This window comes from Entelurus aequoreus, linkage group LG20 (assembly GCF_033978785.1).
Source record: "Entelurus aequoreus isolate RoL-2023_Sb linkage group LG20, RoL_Eaeq_v1.1, whole genome shotgun sequence".
In the NCBI taxonomy this organism is placed as follows: domain Eukaryota; kingdom Metazoa; phylum Chordata; class Actinopteri; order Syngnathiformes; family Syngnathidae; genus Entelurus; species Entelurus aequoreus.
The window spans coordinates 21216040-21238969 of record NC_084750.1 but is presented as its reverse complement, the minus strand read 5'-3'; the positions used below and the strand labels follow the sequence as shown (position 1 = coordinate 21238969).

Sequence of the window (22930 nt, the reverse complement as noted above, 5' to 3'; positions counted from 1 at the left end):
AAACTTTTGAACGGTAGTGTATATATATATACATATATATATATATAAACACTTTTTAAATGCACTACTTCTCCTCTAACTCGCCTTCTCTATCCATGCAGTGGATTAGCCAAATCTAGGGATGATCATAATTACGGAATCAATTGTGTAATTAATGTGGTGATTAGGCAGCCGTAAACGTTATCGCACGCGGATCACAGAGCTCAGCAATCAATATTGTAATTAAACCACACCATAAAAGCTAGCATGACCACACACATGTACACACACACTTGGTACGTACACACACACCTTATGACCCCGTGGTTTTAGTACCCCGAGTACTCCTGCAGGATATACAACCCATTATTTAGCATCTAATTACTAAGCTGTTCTCCATGGAGAAATCAATAAGACTACCCCTATATGGTCTTTGTCCTATTGGCGTTGTAATGCATCTTTATCGGCGAGTCCTGGCATTTGGTATGCGCCGAGTGATTGGCAAAAAAAATAAAGGGGATGAAATGATAACGCTTGTTGCTGGAGGACAGAGGGATGCCGTCTTAGTTTGACAGAAGGCTGAAGAATAGCCGGGCCGTACGTGCACCTTATAAAACGGATGGAAGGACAGAGAAAAGGAGGAAATGAGAGGCGACAAAGGCGAGCGATGAGTGGTGATCAGTTAAAGGGGACCCCATTATTCGCATTTCAAACCTTATCATTTTTTACATTTACCGTGAATGATTCAGTGTTCAAAGAGAAGAAAAGAACCGCAGACCTCTGCCAGGACCAATAACACTCTATGCTTATATTACTATTCTCTTTATGCAAATGTAAAACCCTCGTTTTGGTCTATATATTTATATATATACAGTCATGGACAAAAGTTTACATACACTTGTAAAGAACATAATGTCACGGCTGTCTTGAGTTTACCAATCATTTCTACAACTCTTATTTTTTTGTGATAGAGTGATTGGAGCACATACTTGTTGGTCACAAAAAAAATATTCATGCAGTTTGGTTCTTTTATGAATTTATTATGGGTCTACTGAAAATGTGAGCAAATGTGCTGGGTCAAAAGTATACATACAGCAATGTTAATATTTGCTTACATGTCCCTTGGCAAGTTTCATTGCAATAAGGCGCTTTTGGTAGCCATCCACAAGCTTCTGGTGAAATTGTTGACCACTTCTTTTTGACAAAATTGGTGCAGTTCAGCTAGATTTGTTGGTTTTCTGACATGGACTTGTTTCTTCAGCATTGTCCACACGTTTAAGTCAGGACTTTGGGAAAGCCATTCTAAAACATTAATTCTAGCCTGATTTAGCCATTCCTTTACCACTTTTGACGTGTGTTTGGGGTCATTGTCCTGTTGGAACACCCAACTGCGCCCAAGACCCAACCTCCGGGCTGATGATTTTAGGTTGTCCTGAAGAATTTGAAGGTAATCCTCCTTTTTCATTGTCCCATTAAGCACCAGCTCCATTGGCAGCAAAACAGGCCCAGAGCATAATACTACCATCACCATGCTTGACGGTAGGGATGGTGTTCCTGGGATTAAAGGCCTCATCTTTCCTCCTCCAAACATATTGCTGGGTATTGTGGCCAAACCGCTCAATTTTTGTTTCATCTGACATCACATGGACAAAGATAAGACCTTCTGGGGGAAAGTTCTGTGGTACGTACCATGACATTATGTTCTTTACAACTGTATGTAAACTTTTGACCACGACTGTATATACACACATATATAAATATAAATCAGATTGTGCTTGGCAGGATATTGATTATATCTGAGGCAGGCTTTAATAACAATTGTTGAATACAATGGTAACATTGGAACACCACCGAGGGATATTTCAAGATAGCCCTAACCCAGGCGTCGGCAACCCAAAACGTTGAAAGAGCCATATTGGACCAAAAATACATAAAACAAATCTGTCTGGAGCCGCAAAAAATGAAAAGCCGTATATAGGTGTTATAATGAAATCAACACATGACGTAAGTGTCTATATTAGCTATAATAGCCTACTATCAAAATGACTATGTGTCGCAGGCTGAAGCAAATCTTCATTGACGGAAATGTTGAAATGTAATATTTATTCTACACATTTTTACAACATTAGAAAGCATTAGTAAATCAGAAGCTACTCAGAAGGTGAGATAACTCCTGGAAATTACTGGCTTTTAATGGCCAAAGGTATAGATGTGTGTGTCCAAGTTAAAGGAAATGCCAGGCTGTCTTCTTCTAATAGATTTATTACAATCTTTGGCAAGCTAGGTAATGTTTGCTGTGGTCTGGATCAACATGGCACACAAACAGCCAATATTACCAACAGATAATGTGTCATGAGACATGCAAATATAAACTATTTTACAAAGAGGATAAAAGTAAAGGGTATTAAATGAGCTCAAATATACCTACAAATGAGACATAATGATGCAATATGTACATACAGCTAGCCTAAATAGCATGTTAGCACTCCAGCAAGTCAATAACATCAATAAAGCGCACAGCATAAAAAGGTTGGTGGACAAAATGAGACAAAGAAGGAGTGAAATATTTTACATGTAAACAAACAGTCCACACTACGGTGAGTTCAAGAACCGCGAAAATTAGTAGGACAAACCAATGTTCACCAAATACTGTCATCAGTGAAGCATACACACAAACATATTAAACAGTGGTAGTTCTAAAAATTGGGAAGGTTTGTGTCATGTTTGTCCTCAAACAAAAAACACACTAAAACAAAATAAATATTTTTCCCTCATCTTTTTACATTTTCATGATGGGGACAATTTAACAATGAAATGTTTAAATGTACCATTTTTCCCGGACCATAGGGCGCACCGGATTATAAGGAGCACTGCCGATGAATGGTATATTTTTGATCTTTTTTCATATAAAAAGGCGCACTAAAGGAGTCATATTTGTATTTATTTTTCTAAATGTAAAACACTTCCTTGTGGTCTACATAACATGTGATGGTGGTTCTTTGGTCAAAATGTTGCATAGATGATGTTTTACAGATCATCTTCAAGTCGCTTTCTGACAATCTCTTCAGGATGCGCCGTTTTGTGGGGGGTCTTATTTACGTGGCTCACCTTCGACAGCGTCTTCTCCCCGTCATCTTTTTTGTAGCGGTGTAGCGTGCAAGGACGGGAGTGGAAGAAGCGTCAAAAGATGGAGCTAACTGTTTTAATGACATTCAGACTTTACTTCACTCAATAACGGAGCAGCATCTCCTCATCCGCCGGAAAAAAAACATCCTGCCGGAACTCTCTAATAACTAAAGTTCCTTGGGTGAATAATGTCAACTCACTACACCGGTATGTTTTAGCGCTTTAATGGCGAGTCTACAGACAGATATAAGTAAGAACTTTACACTACTTTATATTAGAAATGGCAACAGCGGAGGATGAATGTCCCATAACAAGAAGATAGAGAAAGAAGAAGCTTATCGACTAAGGTGTTGGCACAGACTACAAAGGCGGATGGGCACAAATTTTCAGGACTTATGCAGATCCCAAATACAGATCAGCAGGTACCAGAAGGTAAGAAAAGTTGCTTTTGCATAATATTGCGAAACAAAACGCCAGATAATATGTCTTACCTTATACACCAGGGGTGTCCAAAGTGTGGCCTGCAGGTAATTTTTTAACGGCCCCACGACACATTTTAAAAATACGATAAAAAACAAAACAAAACAAGTGGTATAAAAGGGCAAACAGGTGAAATGTAACAAGAAAATGTTGCAATGTTTACTCTAATAACACAATAAGCCTTTAGAGGTTAAAAAATAATAATGAATCAAAATCAATGTCAATATGAATTATTGACCTATTCAAGGCTCCAATTACGTCACATTATATATTCCACTTTGAGATATTTTTGGGGGAAAATGTTGCATATTTTATGTTTGCCATATAAAAAACTGAGCAGATTTTTTTTAAAGAAGGGACTAAAACGAACAAACAAAAAACATAAACAACAATTAAACTTATAATAAACGGATAGATCTGAAGTTGATCTCGAGATTATTGTGTTGAAATTAAACAGTAAAAAAATGTATAATTAATTTTTTAACACTTTAATGAGTAGGAACCTTTTGGATCCCAATAATTTTAGTGTGATTTGTTTTTAAGTGTCATTGCTCAAAAAATAATAATGAATTAAAATCAATGGTGTTATGAGTTATTGACCTTTTTAAGGCTCCAATTATTATATAAATCTCAAATATTCCACTTAAAAATTGTATTGGGTGAAAATATTGCATTGTGGGGGGTTTTTCATTAAAAAAAAGGGTTTTTCTTTGACAAAAAGAGCATACAACTTCAATCTTTAAAACCGTTATATTGACAGATAGACCTAAGTTGATCTAGAGATTTAAAACTTGAATAATAATAAAAATAATAACATTGAAAAATGACACATTTTAAATATGTTTTGGAACAAAACCCTTTGGGATCCCTGGGATCAAGCCTGAGTGGAGGCCTACATGTATATTTTTTATACATATATTGTATTGGTTTTTAAAATAAAAAATATCAAAATGGTCCCCCGCTTGCTTTGATTTTTCAGTGTGCGGCCCTCAGCGGAAGAAGTTTGGACACCCCTGTTATACACACACCATAATAATACTGGTATGTTGAAGCACAGTATAATCCATCAAGCTGTGCGGCTTCATAGCTTACCAAAGTCCTACTAAAACATTTCGATAGATTTTTGAGCGTCGTGTTTAATGTTCTATATTTTCAATGAAACATATAAAACGTTGGTGTTGTTTACTTGAGTCATATTGCAGTCTAGACATATCTCGTGTGTGACTGCCATTATGTTGCAGTCTGCATGTACACTACCGTTCAAAAGTTTGGGGTCACATTGAAATGTCCTTATTTTTCAATGAAGATAACTTTAAACTAGTCTTAACTTTAAAGAAATACACTCTATACATTGCTAATGTGGTAAATGACTATTCTAGCTGCAAATGTCTGTTTTTTGGTGCAATATCTACATAGGTGTATAGAGGCCCATTTCCAGCAACTATCACTCCAGTGTTCTAATGGTACAATATGTTTGCTCATTGGCTCAGAAGGCTAATTGATGATTAGAAAACCCTTGTGCAATCATGTTCACACATCTGAAAACAGTTTAGCTCGTTACAGAAGCTACAAAACTGACCTTCCTTTGAGCAGATTGAGTTTCTGGAGCATCACATTTGTGAGGTCAATTAAACGCTCAAAATGGCCAGAAAAAGAGAACTTTCATCTGAAACGCGACAGTCTATTCTTGTTCTTAGAAATGAAGGCTATTCCACAAAATTGTTTGGGTGACCCCAAACTTTTGAACGGTAGTGTATCTCTTATGTGTGACTGCCATCTACTGGTCACACTTATCATTTCACCATGTACCAAATAAAATAGCTACGAGGTCAGTAAGCAAAAGCAGAATTATTCCTTACGTTAGGCGCACTGTCGAGTTTTGAAAAAAAAAAAAAAACATATTTTAAGTGCGCCTTATAGTCTGTAAAATGCGGCATACTAATCTCTATGGGAACATTCAAAAGAAACTCCGACTTTGAATACAATCTGATTTAGTAAAAACAATGACTTTTTCCCAATAATGTCTGTAGTTGGTCATGTCTAAAACCAACAGCCCAGGATGAGAGCAGAAAGATGGTTCCTCGAACTTACATTTAGCTCATAATTAGAACATGTTCAATGAGGAGAAGAAAAACATCATAGCCCCGCTTTCAGAAGTCAGACTGCACTCAGGTGGTCCATTGAAGAGCTCCACTGTGTCATGCTTATAACAGCAAATGGATTTCAAATAGTTTGAAGAGATGTGGAGAGAATCTCCAAGGTGACGGGTAAAGACGGAGAAAATGACTGAATGGGCTTTTTCCCCCACATAATGTGAACCTAATGTTGAAAGAGATACGAGTGAATGAAAGGTTAATTGTTGAAGGAACTGGTTATGGTGGCTAGAGATACACACCATATTGCCAAAAGTATTTGGCCACCTGCCTCGACTCACATATGAACTTGAAGTGCCATACCATTCCTAACCCATAGGGTTCAATATGATGTGGGTCCACTTTTTGCCGCTATTACAGCTTCAACTCTTCTGGGAGGGCTGTCCACAAGGTTGCGGAGTGTGTTTATAGGAATTGTCCACCGTTCTTCCACAAGCGCATTGGTGAAGTCACATACTGATGTTGGTCGCGAAGGCCTGGCTCTCAGTCTCCGTTCTAATTCATCCCGAAGGTGTTCAGGTCAGGACTCTGTGCAGGCCAGTCAAGTTCATCCACACCAGACTCTGTCATCCATGTCTTTGCGGACCTTGCTTTGTGCACTGGTGCACAGTCATGTTGGAAGAGGAAGGGGCCCGCTCCAAACTGTTCCCACAAGCATACTTGCCAACCTTGAGACCTCCAATATCGGGAGGTGGTTTTTTTTTTAATTTATTTTATTATACATATAAATAAAAGACATACTTGAATTTCAGTGTTCTGCAGGCTATCCAGTAGGTGGCAGTATTGTCCTGTTTAAGAGTGTCACAACATTGCTGTTTACGGCAGACGAACTGCTTTACGGTAGACTAAACGTGGCTGCTGTTGTTGTGTGTTGTTACCGCGCTGGGAGGACGTTAATGAAACTGCCTAACAATAAACCCACATAAGAAACCAAGAACTCTCTCTCCTTGTTGTGCACTCTACTCTCTAAAAGCCGTAGATGTTATGACGTCATTGGGCAGGCAAGCTGCTGGGATTTTTTTTTTTTTTTTTTTTTTTTTTTTTCCCATAAAGAAATACAATCATGTGTGCTTACGGACTGTATCCCTGCAGACTATATTGATCTATATTGACATACACATACACATACATAATATGTATATATTATGCTTTTTATGTTGATTTCATAAAAAAAAAAAAAAAAAAAAAAAAAAATATTATTTTTTTTATTTTAATTTTTTTCTTGCGCGGCCCGGTACCAATCGGACCACTGCGATAGAACACCTTTTGGGATGAATTAGAATGGAGATTGAGAGCCAGGCCTTCTCGACCAACATCAATGAGTTTTTGGAAGAATGGTGGAAAATTCCTATAAACACACTCCGCAACCTTGTGGACAGCCTTCCCAGAAGAGTTGAAGCTGTAATAGCTGGAAAAGATGGATCGACATCATATTGAACCCTATGGGTTAGGGATGGGATGGCACTTCAAGTTCATAGGGGCGGCGTAGCTCGGTTGGTAGAGTGGCCGTGCCAGCAACTTGAGGGTTCCAGGTTCGATTCCCGCTTCCGCCTTCCTAGTCACTGCCGTTGTGTCCTTGGGCAAGGCACTTTACCCACCAGCTCCCAGTGCCACCCACACTGGTTTAAATGTAACTAAGATATTGGGTTTCACTATGTAAAGCGCTATATAAATACAATTCACTTCACTTCACTTCATATGTGAGTCAAGGCAGGTGGCCAAAAACTGTTGGCAATATAGTTTATATCACGGGGAAATTATTCGAAGGCCTTTCAGGGTGAAAGCACGGGTTAAAGAAGGTTGGAAGTAGACCTGAAATGTAATATAATATATCCCCAGGCGGGTATCAAGCGCTAAATAGGCACTTTTATCTGATATCTTCACATCCTTGATATCATCGTGCAGCTAAGTCTGCACAAAATGAAACCAGGAGAAAGAACAACATTGTTTTAATAAACAAACTAGGGGTTCGGGGTCACGGGCCGCCGCACGCCTGGCGTCATATTCATAAAAAGAGCGCGAGATAGACCCTCTGCATCCTGTCCTTATCTTGCCAACGTGCGCCGCCATTTTTCAATGCGATTCAAAACAGCAGAAGAGGCACAGAAGGTGAAGGTCGGGGTGGAGAAATACAGATGAGATGGGAAGGAGGAGGCGCAGAATATAGGAGGAGGAGGGGACGGGTCAGATCGGCAGGTGGCGGATGAAAGGCTGCAGAGTGAAGCACGGGTGTGGTGATCCACAAACACACCCAGACAAAAGGTGCATGGATATATAAGAATGAAAAAAGGGGGTGAAGTACAGGAATGTAAAAAAAAAAGATGTGATTATTACGTGTGCACGGTGAGGAGGGCGAGTCCAGGGGGGTCCTGAAGTGGTCCTCCTCGCACACGCACGCCACCGAGCCCTCATCCTCGGCGACGCTGTTTGCGGGGCATGGGAAGCACTCCTGCTGCCTGGAGGACATCTTGTACGATCCCGGGGGACACGCTGCAAGAAGCACATACAACACATTAGACAGAGAATCCCTTCAAAAACGACATGTTAGGGAACAACAACATGCTAAACAGTCACACTGCAAAAACGGACATCTATGTAAGATGAAATATCTCAAATAAGGGTGATATTTGCTTATTTTCTGTCTGATAAGATAATTCTTCTTACTAAGCAGATTTTATGTGAGAGTGTTTTACTTGTTTTAAGTGTTTTGGTGCTAAATGATCTCAGTAAGATATTACAGCTTGTTGCTGAGATTTGATGACCTATATTGAGTAAAACATGCTTGAAACTAGAATATCAACTGTTGCAAAGCTGTGTCATCAACACTCACAAGTATAAAACTACTTTTTTAAAGTAATAATTTCTTATTTGAAGCATGAAAAAAAAAAACATGATTTTGACACAATTGTGTGTCATAATTAAAACAGATGGCAGCCAAATGGACTTTGCTGTTTTATTTTCAATGAAACAATAGAAAACACGCACTCATATAGTAGTACAGTTGGCACAGTACAGTAAACTGACAGTTAATATTTAAACATGTGACATTTCAAACAATTTTGAACATAAATAGTTCATGCACATTCAGATAAATTCTTCAAAATTACAATTAAAACAAATATGCGCACTAATTGACTGAAAGAGCAAGCACTTGACGCGATGATGTCATGTTGTCGATGGAAAAATGCATCTTTAGACAATATGATTTGCCTGAGCGGCTAGGAGACCCCGAGAGTAACAAGCGGTTGCCTTGTTGCCTTTCCATTAAGAACAATAAACTAGTTTTTAGTATAAGTTTGCTGGTTTCAAGAAATGTAATGCCGAGCGCATATCATTATGTCAAGATAATGGTACTAGCATTTAATAATAATAATACCTGGGATTTATATAGCGCTTTTCTAAGTACCCAAAGTCGCTTCACATGTTAAAAACCCATCATTCATTCACACCTGGTGGTGGTAAGCTACTTTCGTAGCCATAGCTGCCCTGGGGTAGACTGACTGACTGACATTTACTTAATTTAGGAACATTTTTCAACATATTGAGCAAAAAGTGCACTTGTGATTAGTGAGAATATACTTATTTTAAGGTATTTTGGGGTTCATTGAGGTTAGCTAATTTTACTTGTTTTGGAAAGTCTTGACAAGCCGAATTTTCTTGTTCTATTGGCAGATAATTTTGCTTAGTTCAAATAAAATACCTCTCATTTTTGTATTTTTTTTTTCTTGTTTTTGAACACTGACTTTTTGCAGTGCACTTTGTTATGCAGGTACAACTGCACAAGAGTCGCCCTTGCAAAATAACAACACCCAGTATACATAATCATGTACAAAATCCAAATCCAGTGAAGTTGGCACGTTGTGTAAATTGTAAATAAAAATACGATTTGCCAAGTGTAAAAGTGTTCTGTGGGCTGACAAGTCCCACATGGGCTCAGGAACACTTCAGAAAACCACTGTCAGTAACTCCAGTCCGTCGCTACATCTGTAAGTGCAAGTTAAAACGCTACCATGCAAAGCATTTTATCAACAACACCCAGAAACGCCGCCGGCTTCGCTGGGCCCCGAGCTCATCTAAGATTGAAAAGTGTTCTGTGGTCTGACGAGTCCACATTTCAAATAGTTTTTTTGGAAACTGTGGATGTCGTGTCCTCCGGACCAAAGAGGAAAAAGAACCATCCGGACTGTTCTAGGCACACAGTTCAAAAGCCAGCATGTGTGATGGTATGGGGGTGTATTAGTGCCCAAGGCATGGGTAACTTACACATCTGTGAAGGCACCATTAATGCTGAAAGGTACATACAGGTTTTGGAGCAACATATGTTGCCATCCAAGCAACGTTATCATGGACGCCCCTGCTTATTTCAGCAAGACAATGCCAAGCCACGTGTTACAATAGCGTGGCTTCGTAGTATAAGAGTGCGGGTACTAGACTGGCCTGCCTGTAGTGTAGACCTCATTAAAAATGTGTGGCACATTATGACTGTTGAACAACTTAAGCTGTACATCAAGCAAGAATGTGAAATAATTCCACCTGAAAAGCTTCAAAAATTGGTCTATGCGGTTCCCAAACGTTAACTGAGTGTTGTTAAAAGGAAAGGCCATGTAACACAGTGGTATAAATGCTTCGTGTCAACTTTTTTGCAATGTGTTGCTGTCATTAAATTCTAAGAAATAGTTTCTCAGTTTGAACATTAAATATCTTGTCTTTGCAGTCTATTCAATTGTATATAAGTTGATTTGCAAATCATTGTATTCTGTTTTTATTTACGAATTACACAAAGTGCCAACTTCACTGGTTTTGGGTTTTGTATTATTATTCCTGGTGTCCTTTATGGTTTGGTTCTAAGAATGGCGTTCAGCGTAAAAAAAACAAAATCATTGCGATTGCTGTGGCGACCCCTGAAAGCGAATAAGCCACATTGTTTAAAAAAAAAATATATTTTTCTACTCTCAGGCAGCAAATAAGGTACTCAGAATATTGGAAACATCAGCACGATGAGATAACACTCATGAATCCTGCATTGATTAAAGGTCAGGAAACAGAACGTCTTCAGCGCTTGAAACTGTACCTAATGCCGTGTCCAGTAGTTGTATATCCTCCAGACAGCCAGCGTCCACTGCAGTGGACATTTGGGCTTCGCAAGACATAACTATTTTGTGACAAAAGAGAGCCCCAAAAATTACGCCTTTTCTCACAAGGTCATAATATACAAAATAACAGCACTGTGGTCGCTCGACTTAAGAGTGTTTCGAGATAACAGCTGTCTCTTGACCAATTGTTACGCTTCTAGTCGCAAAGGAAAATTTGAATTAAAAGCATCGCCGCACATACAGTCGTGGTCAAAAGTTTACATACACTTGTAAAGAACATCATGTCACGGCAGTCTTGAGTTTCCAATAATTTCTACAACTCTTATTTTTTTTGTGATAGAGTGATTGTGGCCAAACAGCTCAATTTTTGTTTCATTTGACCACAGAACTTTCTTCCAGAAGGTCTTACCTTTGTCCATGTGATGTCAGATGAAATGCAAATTGAGTTGTTTGGCCACAACACCCAGCAATATGTTTGGAGGAGAAAAGGTGAGGCCTTTAATCCCAGGAACACCATATCTACCGTCAAGCATGGTGGTGGTAGTATTATGCTCTGGGCCTGTTTGGCTGCCAATGGAACTGGTACTTTACAGAGAGTAAATGGGACAATGAAAAAGGAGGATTACCTCCAAATTCTTCCGGACAACCTAAAATCATCAGCCCGGAGGTTGGGTCTTGGGCGCAGTTGGGTGTTCCAACAGGACAATGACCCCAAACACACGTCAAAAGTGGTAAAGGAATGGCTAAATCAGGCTAGATTTAAGGTTTTAGAATGGCTTTCCTAAAGTCCTGACTTAAACGTGTGGACAATGCTGAAGAAACAAGTCCATGTCAGAAAACCAACAAATTTAGCTGAACTGCACCAATTTTGTCAAGAGGAGTGGTCAAAAATTCAAGCAGAAGCTTGTGGATGGCTACCAAAAGTGCCTTATTGCAGTGAAACTTGCCAAGGGACATGTAAGCAAATATTAACATTGCTGTATGTATACTTTTGACCCAGCAGATTTGCTCACATTCTCAGTAGACCCATAATAAATTCATAAAAGAACCAAAACTTCATGAATGTTTTTTTGTGACCAACAAGTATGTGCTCCAATCACTCTATCACAAAAAAATAAGAGTTGTAGAAATGATTGGAAACTCAAGACAGCCATGACTTTATGTTCTTTACAAGTGTATGTAAACTTTTGACCACAACTGTATGTATTGTAAAGCTTACTAACGTCGTACTAAAACATTTTGATAGATTTTCGAGCGCCGTGTGTAATATTCTATATTTTCAATGGAACATATAAAATGTTGGTGTTGTTTACTTGAGTCATATTGCCATCATAGTGCAGTCCACACGTATCTCTTATGTTTGACTGCCATCTACTGGTCACACTTATCATTACACCGTTGACCAAATACAACTGCTTCGAGGTCGGTGAGCAAAACCAGAATTCATCCGTACATTAGGCGCACCGGGTTATAAGGCGCACTGTTGAGTTTTAAGAAAAATTTAAATAATTTAAGTGCCCCTTATAGTCTGGAAAATATGGTGTTTGGAGCGAAGAGCTCAATTGAGCTCAGAAGTTGAGGTACTATTGTATGGCTTTTGCTGTCAATTTAAAACACACATCATAATCGTTTAAATTCCACTTTCACTCCAGAAGCACTGAGAGTGAATGTTGCAATTAGCAATGCCAACAAAGTAATTGACACAGAAATGTAATAATAAAATAAGATAAAACAACTGGACAGAAGTTATCAGCTTATTTTTAAATGTTTCAATTAAAAAAAAAAAAGATGTTATCAATAAAAACAATTAATATTTAGTCACACACAAAAGTATAAAAAATTGGTACTGTTGAGCACCAATATGGATTCCTAGGTACCGGGAATTGGTACTGTATCGGTTCAAATGTGAAAGGTACTCATCCTTAAGTACATGTTGATGTTGTTTACTTGAGTCATATTGCCATTATAGTGCAGTCTACACGTATCTCTTATGTTTGACTGCCATCTACTGGTCACACTTATCATTACACCTTGTACCAAATAAAATCGCTTCGAGGTTGGTAAGTAAAACCAGAATTATTACGTACATCAGGCGCACCGGATTATAAGGTGCACTGTCAAATTTTGAGGGGGAAAAAAAAGGATTTTAGGTGCCCTTTATAGTCTGTAAATTACAGTATAGGTCATACTTGCCAACTTTGAGACCTACGATTCTGGGGGGTCGGGGGGTGGGGGGTGGGGGGCGTGGTTTAGAGGGGAAGAGTATATTTACAGCCAGAATTCACCAACTCGAGTATTTCATATATATATATATATATATATATATATATATATATATATATATATATATATATATATATATATATATATATATATATATATATATATATATTTATATTTATTTTATTATATATATAAATAAAAGAAATACTTGAATTTCAGTGTTCTGTAAGCTATCCAGTAGATGGCAGTATTGTCCTGTTTAAGAGTGTCACAACATTGCTGTTTACGGCAGACGAACTGCTTTACGGTAGACAAACGTGACTGCTGTTGTTGTGTGTTGTTACCGCGCTTGGAGGACGTTAATGAAACTGCCTAACAATAAACCCACATAAGAAACCAAGAACTCGCCCTCGATCATTCTACAGTTATAACGTGATTGGGCAGGCACGCTGTTTATATCGTGGGAAAGCGGACGTGAAAACAGACTGTCGCCCACTCAGGTCCGCATTGAGCTGGAGGGGGCGTGGCCTCCAGCTCCGGCTGAATTCCGGGAGTTTATCGGGAGAAAATTTCTTCCGGGAGGTTATCGGGAGAGGCGCTGAATTCCGGGAGTCTCCCGGTAAAACCGGGAGGGTTGGCAAGTATGGTCTAGGTGTTTAGAGTCAAGAGCTTAACTGAGCTCAGAAGTTGAGGTACTATTGTATGACTTTTGCTGTTAATTTAAAACACGCTTCCTAATCGTTTGAATTCCACTTTCAAAGGAAACAAGACCGAGAAAGGAAAATGGATGGGAGAGGAGCAGAATAAGAGGAGAATAAAAGACTTAGCCTAAGTCCATCTGACAGAAGCAATTCTCACATCACGACTGATCAGTGGTCCTCCAAATGGCATCAAAGGCTGCTTAGATGGGAATCAGCTCCGGAGACTCCAAATAAAATAAATACAACTGAAGCATATGATAGCCTGCAGTTTAAAAAGCCGCCAAACTCAATTTCCGGGTGTTATTTCCGACAGGCCCCACTTTATTTGCGAGACGTTTCAAGCATCCTCGCGCGCTTCCCTCCCCCCCCCCCCCCCCCCCCCCCCTGGCTGGCTACACTCCACGGAGCCGCGAGAAACAGCGAGAATGTGGACGGCGCCGATAAGCACTTATGACCTTGCATGCGGGCACGCCGTGCTTGACGGCGCTAAGTGCGCACGTGGCTCACATGAACGCAGGCGGAATCAAAAAAAAAAAAAAAAAAAAAAAAAAAAAAAGGACATATTTTCCATTCCCTCGCTATGCAGTTTCATTTTCTACATGCGATGCCGGCAGAGCAGGTGATAATGGGTGTGAAATCAGGACGGCGGCTACTGCTCAATACTCTGATCTCTGTTGTGAGACTACTTTATAAACAGCGGGCGGGCATTAGTAGTTCGCTCCTCGACTATGTTTTTGCATTCGGACTCTCTTCACGTTCTACCGTCTCCTATCAAAAAACACATTTCCTCCCGCAAGTATCCTTTTTCTCACCCCGCCATCCCCCAGGGTCAACGTTTTTAGGCCGATAAGTCGTCTGTGTTACGGTCGTGCAAGCAAAGATTGAAGCGTGACCCCCAGGATGCATAGACGGGTCTGGTAAAAGTCCTTTTTTTTTTTTGGGACGATTTGGGAAGCACCGGCGTGGCTGCAACAGCGGACCACGGGTGAGCAGACCAAGTCAGGTAAAAATAGCATGTAGCAAAAAAAACCAACCAAAAAACACCTCGCACAAAGCATGTTTGGACGCCTTCTCAATTTAATGCATTTTTACGAGTATTTACATTGTAGATTGTCACTGAAGGCATCACAACTATGAATGAACACATGAAAAACTGAAAACATGTTTTATATTCTAGTTTTTTCAAAATAGCCACCCTTTGCTCTGATTACTGCTTTGAGCTTCAAGCACACCTAGTATAGTGAAAACTATTTCAGGAGACTACCTCCTGAAGCTCATCGAGAGAATGCAAATAGTCAGCGGTCTGATGGCTGCCATTTTGTCGGCATCTGGTGGCCAACAACAGTAACAATGGCCATTAATTATAGATCAATGTGAATATAGGCACAGCATTAACTTATACAGCCTAAACAAAAAAACCTTCCCTAGTCATAGTGAGAGCCCATTGAGAGAATGCCAAGAGTGTGCATACTATTTATTTTCTATATACAGTACAGGCCAAAAGTTTGGACACACCTTCTCATTCCAATGTGTTTTCTTTATTTTCATGACTATTTACATTGTAGATTGTCAGTGAAGGCGTCACAACTATGACACCTGTGAAGTGAAAACCATTTCAGGTGACTACCTCTTGAAACTCATCGAGAGAATGCCAAGAGTGTGCGAAAAAGTAATCAGAGTAAAGGGTGGCTATTTTGAAGAAACTAGAATATAAAACGTGTTTTCAGTGACTTTATGTGTTAAGTACATAACTCCACATGTGTTCATTCATAGTTTTGATGCCTTCAGTGACAATCTAAAATGTAAATAGTCATGAAAATAAAGAAAACCCATTGAGTGTCCAAACTTTTGGCCTGTACTGTACGTCCCCGTTCCTGGGTGGATGTCATGTAAGAGGAAGGTGGGGGTGTTAATCATTTTGCAATGCAATCTGATTAAAATGATGGAAAGTGCCACTCTACAGAGCAACCAACGCATGGTCAAAATTGGAATTGCCACAAAACACATTTTAAGATATTCAACACTCTACTGCTGTCTAGCGGCTAAAGTGGATAGGGCACTCCACAATTCGTCACGTTTCATGTGTTAGGTAAACAGTAACGAATGGGGCTGTATAAATCCCCTTTCTACTGTATTTGCCTTTTTTTGCAGCGGCAGATACCATTTATTTTCTATATACAGAACAGGCCAAAAATTTGGACACACCTTCTCATTTCAATGTGTTTTCTTTATTTTCATGACTATTTACATTGTAGATTGTCACTGAAGGCATCACAACTAAGACACCTGTGAAGTGAAAACCATTTCAGGTGACCACCTCTTGAAGCTCATCGAGAGAATGCCAAGAGTGTGCAAAACAGTAATCAGAGCAAAGGGTGGCTATTTTGAAGAAACTAGTTTATAAAACATGTTTTCAGTTATTTCACCTTTTTTGTGTTAAGTACATAACTCCACATGTGTTCATTCATAGTTTTGATGCCTTCAGTGACCATCTACAATGTAAATAGTCATGGAAATAAAGAAAACACATTGAATGTCCAAACTTTTGGCCTGTACTGTACGTCCCAATTCCTGGGTGGTTGTCGTGTATGAGGAATTTTGCAATGCAATCTGCTGAAAATGATGGAAAGCGCCAGTCTACATAGCAACCGACGCTGTGGTCAAAGTTGGAATTGCCACAAAACACATTTTAAGATATTCAACACTCAACTGCTGTCTAGCGGCTAAAGTGGATAGTGCACTCCATAATTCGTCACGTTTCATGTGTTAGGTAAACCGTAACGAATGGGGCCGTATGAATCCCCTTTCTACTGTATTTGCCTTTCCTGTATTTCCATCTTAAAGATCTAAAAAAGTATATTTGGGAATGTCCGGCGGGCCAGATTGAAAAGCTTAACGGGCCGCATCTTAATTTGCCGAGGTCTGATATAGACAAAAGCTCTGAGTCTGTCTGCATAAAATCAAACAATTTAAAAAAATAGATGATTGCATATTGTTCTAATGTGTGGCACGTTGAGACATGATTACGTTGGACAGTCTAAAAGTAACATGTCATCCTTCACTCGTTATTTTCGCAGTTTTATGCATTGTTATGTAGAAAATAAAATAAAATAAATCTCAAATTTCATCGCAATTTTGGAGAGACAAATCGCACTTAGGCTTTTTCTCAAAATCGTGCAGCCCTCGTTGCTAGTCCACTAGGGGTGTAACGGTACGTGTATTTGTATTGAACCGTTTCGGTACGGGGGTTTCGGTTCGGTTCAGGAGGTGTACCGAACGAGTTTCCACACGAACATATGAAGTAGCCGCCTCCGCTTCCTTCTGCCTCTGTCTCTGTCAGTAGTCTACACAGCACCCAGCATTGTCCCACCCACACAACCATCTGATTGGTTACAAACAGAGCGGTAACAGCCAATCAGCAGTGCGTATTCAGAGCGCATGTAGTCAGTGCTTAGCGTGTAGCAGGTAAGCATCAGGCAGCGGACTCTCCGCAAATTATAATAAACACCTCCCAGTCAACTACTAGTAACATCACTATGAGCCCGTTGACCTTCTAGAAATATAAACTGCAGCTCAGCTCGCTCGCAGTCCTGGCTTGAGGTGAAGGCTAATTCGCTTTTAGCGTAACGTTAGCTCATTTTGCGGTGTGTGTGTGTGTGTTACGGACAGCAAAGCCCTGTCTGTCTGTTATTTCACTTTACCTTTTTCTGTGTTGATTGAGCTGTGTTGAAGCAGCAAAAAAGGACATTATGTTAAATGAAGAGTTTCTGTCTCTGATAGTTGATATAATAATGTAAGTGCATCATTAAGCCTACATGAACTCCATGGTGTTCAGGGATGAATAATCTCTCCTATTGCTATTGTACTATTTTTTTCAGCAATAGTTACATTAATCATTAGTAATGTAGCAGCCTAGTTTTGAATGGCAGGGTCCCTGCTATCACATGTTGATAAATATATAACATTTACATAATAAAAATAATTTACAGGCTTCCCAAATGCTGTAATAAATTAAGCATGATGTGTTGACTTGAAACTGTTTAATGTTGCACTTTTTTTATGTAGAAGAAAAGTTTTGTCATTTTATTTAATCTGAGCAACAACTTGAGGCAGTTTAATGTTGATTAAATTGGGCAGAATTATTATAGTGTTCCCAATGTTAAAAGGATAAAGCCATTATTTACAAATTTGGTTAATAAATAATCAAAACATTTATATTTTGTTGTTTTCTTACTGCACCGAAAATGAACCGAACCGTGACCTCTAAACCGAGGTGCTACCGAACCGCAATTTTTGTGTACCGTTACACCCCTATAGTCGACAATAACTAAGAAGCATAAACTACAATTGGTTCCCATTTACACCACTTGGGGTTTGCCCTCAAATGACAAAAAGGAAAAAAAAAATGTTCGAAGAATTTTTTTTTTTTTAACCATTTTAGTATAATTTTTATACTGATACTATACTAGGGATTAATAGTATTGACATCTGGTTCGAACATCCACACTTGACATTGAAGTCCCATGGTGATAATGAAACTCGTTTATTTTCCCGCATGCATTTCACTCTCAAATTGGAGCCGGTGTTCTGGCAAGACATGCACCCTCCTGGAATGTATGCAACTCTTGCACGTGCCTAACGAGGAATCCAGGAATGTAATTGTGTCTAACTGGTCGTGCATCTCTTTTGAAGGAATCTTTTAAAGCGAGTACGATCTTGCCATCAGCCGATCAGTTAAAGAAATGGCAAACATGGGCCCAGATCATCAGTACACCTTAGTGCAGAGGTCCCCAACCTTTTTGTAGCCGCGGACCGGTCAACGCTTGAAAATGTGTCCCACGGACCGGGGGGGGGGGGGTTTGTTGTTTTTTTTTGTTTTTTTTTTCACAAAGTAATACAATCATGTGTGCTTACGGACTGTATCCCTGCAGACTGTATTGATCTATATTGATATATAATCTATATATTGTGTTTTTTATGTTGATTTAATAAAATAAAAAAAATAAAATAAAAAAATATATTTATTTATTTATTTATTTTTTTAAATTTCTTGTGACTGATTGGTACCGGGCCGCACAAGAAATAAAAAAAATAAAAAATTATTAAATATATATATATATATATATATATATATATATATATATACATATATATATATATATATATATATATATATATATATATATATATATATATATATATATATATATATATATATATATTTTTTTTTTTTTCCATAAAGTAATACAATCATGTGTGCTTACGGACTGTATCCCTGCAGACTGTATTGATCTATATTGATATATAATCTATATATTGTGTTTTTTATGTTGATTTAATAAAAATAAAAAAATATATATATTTTTTAATTTACTTATTTTTTTAAATGTCTTGTGCAGCCCGGTACCGGTCCGCAGACCGATTGGTACCGGGCCGCACAAGAAATTTAAAAAAAAAAAAATTATAAAAAAATATATATGTGTCCTTGGGCAAGACACTTCACCCTTGCTCCTGATGGGTGCTGGTTAGCGCCTTGCATGGCAGCTCCCGCCATCAGTGTGTGAATGTGTGTGTGAATGGGTGAATGCGGAAATACTGTCAAAGCGCTTTGAGTACCTTGAAGGTAGAAAAGCGCTATACAAGTATAACCCATTTATCATTTATTATTTATTTATATATATATATATATATATATATATATATATATATATATATATATATATATATATATATATATATATATATCTATATATATATATATATATATATATATATATATATATATATATATATATATATATATATATATATATATATATATATATATATATATATATAAAATATTGTTATATTTTTTTTTCATAAAGTAATACAATCATGTGTGCTTACGGACTGTATCCCTGCAGACTGTATTGATCTATATTGATATATAATCTATATATTGTGTTTTTTATGTTGATTTAATAAATAAATTTAAAAATAAATAAAAAATAAAACTTTTTTTTTTTTTAATTTCTTGTGTGGCCCGGTACCGGTCCGCAGACCGATTGGCCGCACAAGAAATTAAAAAAATAATAATAATAAAAAAAATTGATATATAATCTATATTGTGTTTTTTATGTTGATTTAATAAAAAAATAAATAAAATAAAAAACATTTAGCAATTTAAAAAAAATAAAAATTTTTTTAAATTTTTTAAATTTTTTATTTCTTGTGCGGCCCGGTACCGGGCTGCGGCCCGGTGGTCGGGGACCACTGCCTTAGTGTACACAAATGTGCAAACATCTTGTCTTTCTGAATGTGTAAAAGGGGGGCTACAATACTCCTTGAGCACTGCCACGGCGGTTGTAATTGTGTTTTTTATAGTGCTTTGCTTCCCTAAATGTGACTTTACCTCCACAAAAAGCGGACCTTGTGTACATCAAACAGCACCTGTCCAAAGCCGCCCTGCAGGCCATGAGCTCTTATGAGCAGTAAAACATTACGCTGGGTTTATGGGATTAACACAAATCCTGCTTGTACTCTCAAAACAAGTCACTGGCTGCCACTGCTTGGCTATGGAGGCACGTTTGACAGTTTGACTCAAGGATGCATCTTTTTTTTTTTTTTGGCCTGTTCAGCTTCTCAGGCAAATCATATAGTTGATATAGATGCCCATTTACACATTTATTTTACAAAAGAAAAGTGTGGGATACTTCTCTTGTTGCCTTATTTGTTTTTGACTTTATTAAATGTATTTATATTATCATTCGGTGCAGCCGGGAGGAGGGGATAGAAAGAGAAAAAAAGGAAGACGGAGGGGGGAATTGTGGGGACAAGAGGGGGATAAGTGCAGTGAAGTTTACTATACAAAGTATTTCAAAGGTTGGAATCTGCGCTTTTGCATGATATACTAGTTACTATGGTAATCTAATTAGTTACTATGGTAATCTAAGTCAGTGTTTTTAAACCTTTTTTGAGCCAAGGCACATTTTTGGCGTTTAAAAAAGGCACACCACCAACAGAAATCGTTAAAAAAAACGAAACTTAGTTGACAGTAAAAAGTCGCAATTGTTGGATAAGAATTTAAAGCATAACCAAGCATGCATCAATATAGCTCTTGTCTCAAAGTAGGTGTACTGTCGCCACCTGTCACATCACACCCTGACTTATTTGGAGTTTTTTGGTGTTTTCCTGTGTGTAGTGTTTTAGTTCTTGTCTTGCGCTCCTATTTTGGTGTTGATTGTCATGTCATGTACGGATGTACTTTGTGGACGCCGTCTGCTCCACACGCTGTAAGTCTTTGCTGTCGTCCAGCATTCTGTTTTTGTTGACTTTGTAGCCAGTTCAGTTTTAGTTTTGTTCTGCATAGCCTTCCCTAAGCTTCAATGTCTTTTCTTAGGGGCACTCACCTTTTGTTTATTTTTGGTTTAAGCATCAGACACCTTTTTACCTGCACACTGCTTCCCGCTGTTTCCGACATCTACAAAGCAATTAGCTACCGGCTTCCACCTACTGTTATGGAAGAGTATTACACGGTTACTCTGCGGAGCTCTAGACAACATTTACACTCAACAACAACACATCATTTGCAGACTATAATTACTGGTTTGCAAAATATATTTTTAACCCAAATAGGTGAAATTAGATCATCTGCACGGTGGTTGAAAAACGCTGAAGGAGATTTTTACAACAAAGTTCTAAAGCTTAGTGATATATCAGATGTATCAGATTGTAGGTGTTTTTAATTTTTTTCTACCTTTCACGTTCATATTTCGCTGTGTTTGTTGCATTTTTGTTGCGTTTCGCTTGATTGTAAAATATGTGGATGGAGAGGGGGTGTGACGTTCATATGTTGTCAATATTCAGTGTTTTATCCTTCATAGTTAATATTGTAAATCCCACATTCTTCATTTTCATGTACATTCTGGGTGTCTCATTCAGTAAAAAAAAAAAAAAATCCATTCCGTTTTTTAAGGCGGTCTGTCATAACATTTTTAACATTCAGACATTATTGTGAGGTTTTGTATTAGTGTTCCTAAAAATAGATATACCGGCCCCTTGACACAATTTTTTAAAGAAAATACCCCCAATGTTTGGATACGAATGCAATGTGGTAGTCAGAATGTCATACAGGAACGGTTTGAAATGTTGTATTAAACTGCAAGTCATTGATTTGCTCAAAACTTGGTGAAAATAAGTACAGTAAGAATTTAGTGCACATTTGGAAAGTATATTAAAAGGCTTAGTGGCCACATGCGTGGACAGCACCTTTTAGCTCTTATTTCCAAAATTGTGTACACTACTGAATTGGGGTCTTATGGCCGCTTATGTGGACACTTATACTGCCATCTGGTGGTGTCAGAAGAGTATAACATACAATGGAATTTGGGGGGAAAAAGTGTAAAAATAAGAATTAGCATGTCACTAAACATGAAGTACACATTTGTGTACTTATGGACTAAGTACATCATATCAAAAGATGATTCTTAGTTTTTATTCTAATTAGGGTCCAATAAGCCCAAATAGCAAAGAGAAATCAAAAAAAGCATGTAAAAAAAACAGCTTGGGCCTTAAGAGGTTAAGAGACAATGTAATAAAAATCCATCAACAACCTTACAACTTTCACTTCACAGGTGTCATAGTTTTGATGCCTTCAGTGACAATCTACAATGTACAAAAATATACATATGCATTGAAATGAGTATGCACTGCATATACAACCAGATCCAAAAGAAAGAAATGTACTTTATTCAATACACACCAGCGCGACGACTTTAACACAACTACAAAAAAAACACTTTCATGCCCAAAAGCGATGCCATTACACGTCCATTAGAAGAATCTGTCAGGTCTCATTGCTGTCGGTCGCCCCAGCGAGTGAGTGTGTTTCATGGCAGAATACACGCGTGTAAGATTGGTAATTTCTATTTCTTTTCTTGATAAGAACCTTGTAATCGACTTTTTTATTGTCTGTCATCACACGGCATGTGAAACGGCTCAGTCGAGCCAGGGGGGGGGGGAGTTGGACATAACAGGCACACACAAACACCCTTGTCAAGCAGCACTGGAAGACAGTCTTTGTTCCTGAACGCGTCGCCAGGAACACCGAGAGCGAACAGCGGTCCGACCAAAGAAAGATTCTGCATTGATCTACGAGATCACTGGGGGGGGGGGGTGGGGGGGTTTCTGCCTA

The 22930-nt window shown here is 38.3% G+C and overlaps 1 protein-coding gene across 2 annotated transcripts in view; it reads right to left on the bottom strand.

Moving 5' to 3' along the window:
* Nucleotides 1–22930, bottom strand: part of LOC133636021 (ephrin type-A receptor 7-like) — a 584329-nt gene that overhangs the window by 208321 nt on the left and 353078 nt on the right. For both annotated transcript variants that reach the window (XM_062029623.1, XM_062029624.1), the window contains exon 4: nt 8073–8228. In XM_062029623.1, the coding sequence (XP_061885607.1) occupies nt 8073–8228 (156 nt within the window). The remainder of the gene's footprint in view (nt 1–8072; nt 8229–22930) is intronic.